This window comes from Echinops telfairi, unplaced genomic scaffold (genome assembly GCF_000313985.2).
Source record: "Echinops telfairi isolate 266 unplaced genomic scaffold, ASM31398v2 ScPeMD7_4225;HRSCAF=4972, whole genome shotgun sequence".
Classification (NCBI taxonomy): domain Eukaryota; kingdom Metazoa; phylum Chordata; class Mammalia; order Afrosoricida; family Tenrecidae; genus Echinops; species Echinops telfairi.
The window spans coordinates 21,658,176-21,661,942 of record NW_022108124.1 but is presented as its reverse complement, the minus strand read 5'-3'; the positions used below and the strand labels follow the sequence as shown (position 1 = coordinate 21,661,942).

Here is a 3,767-nt window from a genome sequence, read left to right as displayed (position 1 = left end):
GGGGGCCCAGTGAATTAGCCCGAGGAGCAGGAGGCCCCAAGGTTACTGACCGCTCCAGGTCCTTAGAGATCATTCCAGCAATTAACCTGCCGCTCCAACTGCTGGTGTAGCCCCGGGCCCAGTGAGTCCAGGAAGGTTGAACTTGTAGTCCACAACTGTCATTGGTCTCCCCGGTGGTTTGGACTGTTTGCTTGCCTTAGAAGTCCCTTAGCATTACGAAGCATTTGGCCGGTCCCCTCCACCTTGCCTCTCTTCTTGAAAATTCTCCTCCTTGCATCATGACGTGTTCAACATTCCTCTCTGATTTTCCCTGCACGGTGGACCTCAAACGCTTGAGTTAAAGCATCGTGCATTGCACCAGGTTATTAAAGTACTCTTGGGGCCTGCTTTGAAACGTGACCAAGTGCGGGCAGAGACCGATGGGCATGCCAGTGACAACTGTGGCTGCCCTGAGCTTTCCAAGAGAATACATCCGGGAAGCCAGTGGCGGTCCGGGCCGAGGAAGGCCAGCCTTACTACGATCCCGTAGTTGGCCTGCCCTGGAAGAGAGGAAAGCCACCGTGATGTGTGGCGATGTCCCCGACCTAAGAGGCAAAACTACAGCGGCCACTCACTGCTCACCACAGAACGCCAGCCACTCTTTGCTCTCGGCTGGAAAGTGGGCAAAGGGCAAAAAGAAGAAATCTCAAGGCAGAATGAGAGTGACTTTGTGACCAATGTCTCCACTCCCTGATTGGGTAACAGGGCCCCTAGGGACTCCTCAGAGCTTGATGTGGAGTGTCCTGCACACTTGGGTGTTCTCCCATGAGATGTTGTTCAGGTCCCTACAGGCGCACTACATGCCACCGAATAGTGCCGGAGAAGGGCCGGAGACATCCCAAAGGCTGGACTGGGGGTCTCAGAGAGGCAGCTTATCTAGTAGAGAGAATCCTCCAGGCACCTGCCTTCTCTTCCCACAATGGAGGGATTGCTGAGATGGAGTTATGAGTGTGTGAATGTTGAGGAGAGGAACCCTGGGAGGAAGGGGTGTGTGTGTGTGTACACACTGATTTCTTCTTCAAAGAAGAAAAGCCCAGCTTGTTAGAGTCTCTGGGTGGCCCACCTAAGTCCGTTTAATATTTTGAAATATCAAAGAGAATAGGCCTCTTTGAGGTGCTGAAATTTGAGCAGATTGAAAGTGGACCTTGCGGGATGGCGGGGTTAGCTTTTCCTGCAGTTTGAGGCCAACCCTGAAATGCGTCGAATGGGGTCTGTGGTCTCCATCAGACTGCCTCCATTCAGGTCCACAGTTGGATTTTGAAGTTAGGTGAAGATACTGCCCACAGAGCACCCTGGAGGAGAGAGAAGCACACTTCTTTATCTCGTCATTCTGTGAAGCGAACATTCTTACAGCCGCCCGATAGGATGGGGGAGAATCGCTGCTGTCGGTCTCCAAGGCTAACACTTTACAGGTGTAGAAAGTCACGTCTTCGATTATCCCCTGTTCATTGCCAGAGTTCCATGCTGTCGGTGGGAAGCTGCTATTTCGTTTGAGAACTTGAGCAAGTCCAGATTCCAGTTTGGATTTACGTGTTATAGCCCCTCAGCCTCTGGAGGGTGGTCGCAAACATCCCTGCTAAAGAAGGTCCTCGCCCAACCTTCACCTGGATACGTCGGTTTCCCCACAAAAGGGGCCGGTTCTTTATTCGTCACGCACTCCCATGTTGTCGGTGCCGACGCACAGCGACCCTACAGGACAGAGCAGCACTGCCCCTGTGGGTGCCCCGGACGGTCGCTCTCTACAGGAGTGAAAAGCCTCATCTTTCTCCCGTGAAGTAGCTGGCTCCGAACGGCCGGCCTGTGATTAGCAGCTCCGTGCATAAACCCACCAGGGCTCCTCCTTTCGTCACAGGACAGAGGAATCTCAGGGTACGGGTTTGAATGAGTTACTTTTTGAAAAGGGCACTGGCGTGGCATAGTCGTGAAGTGCTCAGCTGCTAACCAAAAGCAAGGTTAGTGGTTCAAACCCAACCGGCAGCTGTTCAGGCAGGCTTGGCAAAGCTCCTTCGATGCAAATAACAGACAAAAAAACCCTGTAGGGTAATTCTGCCCGATTGGTCACTGCTCCCATGGACAAGTGATTGGAAGGGCCCTGGGATGGTCAGTGACCTCTTTCTAGGTCAGTGGTTCTCAGCCTGCCTCATGCCTCGGCCCTTTCATACTGTTCCTCATGTGGTGCTGACCCCCCCAACCATAAAATTATTTTCGTTGCTCCTTCATCACTATCATTTTGCTACTGTGATGAATCGGGGCGACCCCTGTAAAAGGGTCGCTCGACCCCCAAAGGGGTCGCGACCCACAGGTTGAGAACCACTGTTCTAGGTGTTATCAGTTACTGACTCCCAGTGCACCTGCCCCCCACCCCCATGCTTGTCAGAGTATAAAGGTGCTCCATCAGATTTTCAATTGCTGATGTTTTCATCATAGCTGAACTAGATGACCAGGTTGTCCAAGACACCTCCGCGTGACCTTGAATCTCGAACCTTTAGGTTAGAAGCCAAGCCCATTAACTGTTTTAACTGTTGATACCACCTAGAGACACCCTTCAGAGCGGGAGGCCATTGTAACGAGTGTGGTTTGTTTGTTTGTTTTTTCTTCTTTGTATTAAGATCAGGCCTTTGTGACACTGACCACAAACGATGCGTACGCCAAAGGAGCCCTGGTGCTGGGCTCGTCCCTGAAACAGCACAGGACCACCAGGAAGCTGGCCGTGCTCACCACCCCGCAGGTCTCAGACTCCATGAGGTGAGGAGCTGGCTGCCTGTCCGTGTGCAGGTCCCTGGCTTGTCTGTCTTCTGTGTGTGGCATCAGCCTGCATTGAGGCCTGGTGCGTTCCGGGGGTGGATCAGCAAAGCCGAGACAGATGAGAGTTGTCAACAGAAGAATTCCCAGGTCTAAAACCTTTTCCTAGCTTTTGAGGATACATTCCAGCCCAGGCTTTGTAGCTCCCTTCCGAGAGGGGGGATGTTCTGGCCCAAACTCTTCCTGATTCCAACTCAGAGTGGAAGAAAGAGGACTCCTTCCTAAGTCAGCCTTCTCTGGGCGTCTGGGTGAGTGTGTCCACCCCCCTGTGCCTTGGTGAAATGCAGCTCTCTGTGGTCACACTTCACCGGGGTCCTCAAATAGAGAGCCACCCCAGAAGGCAGCAGGGCCTACTGCGTGTCCTCTTTCCAACCAGGACAAACCCTTCAGGTGACTTAAAAGTGAAGAAGCCCTGTGCCCACTGCCCGATGACATCGGTCACTTCGGGCTCTTGAAGGCTTGGTTCAGGACACAACACATTGGACTCCAGTCCAGCCTGCAGCACAAAGCTGCTCTCTTTCACTGGTTGGATGCTGGTTCCCAAGATCTGAATAAGTGATCCGGTCCCTAATACTAACTTTAAAATACCTGGGCACACTCACACCTCTGGATTGTGTTGAGTTCTGTGTTTTCCTGACCTTTTTAAACGTGGAAAATGCCCTTTGGGGAACTTTAAAAAAAAAAAAAAAAGCATATGCCAGGGGGGCCTGAAAAGGAGCATTCTATAAAAACATGTGCATTATCTTCACACTACCAACCTTGTTCCTACGTGTAGGCCAAGTTGATGCTGAAACAGGCGCCTCCTTGTGCATGCTTCCTTGGCCACAGCCCCAGAGTCAGCACACAAGCCGTCCGACCCAGTGTGACGTTTCCCAGCCTGATGTACACAGGGCTGCAGTCCGACCCAGTGTGACGTTTCCCAGCCT

At 52.4% G+C, this 3,767-nt stretch overlaps 1 protein-coding gene across 3 annotated transcripts in view; it reads left to right on the top strand.

Moving 5' to 3' along the window:
* GYG1 (glycogenin 1) overlaps window positions 1–3,767 on the top strand; it is a 42,603-nt gene that overhangs the window by 1,264 nt on the left and 37,572 nt on the right. For 2 of the 3 annotated variants that reach the window (XM_030886955.2, XM_030886954.2), the window contains exon 2: window positions 2,654–2,784. In XM_030886955.2, the coding sequence (XP_030742815.2) occupies window positions 2,654–2,784 (131 nt within the window). Of the gene's footprint in view, window positions 1–1,536; window positions 1,909–2,648; window positions 2,785–3,767 lie in introns of those variants that run through there. The other variant, XM_045295052.1, reaches the window with a different exon arrangement.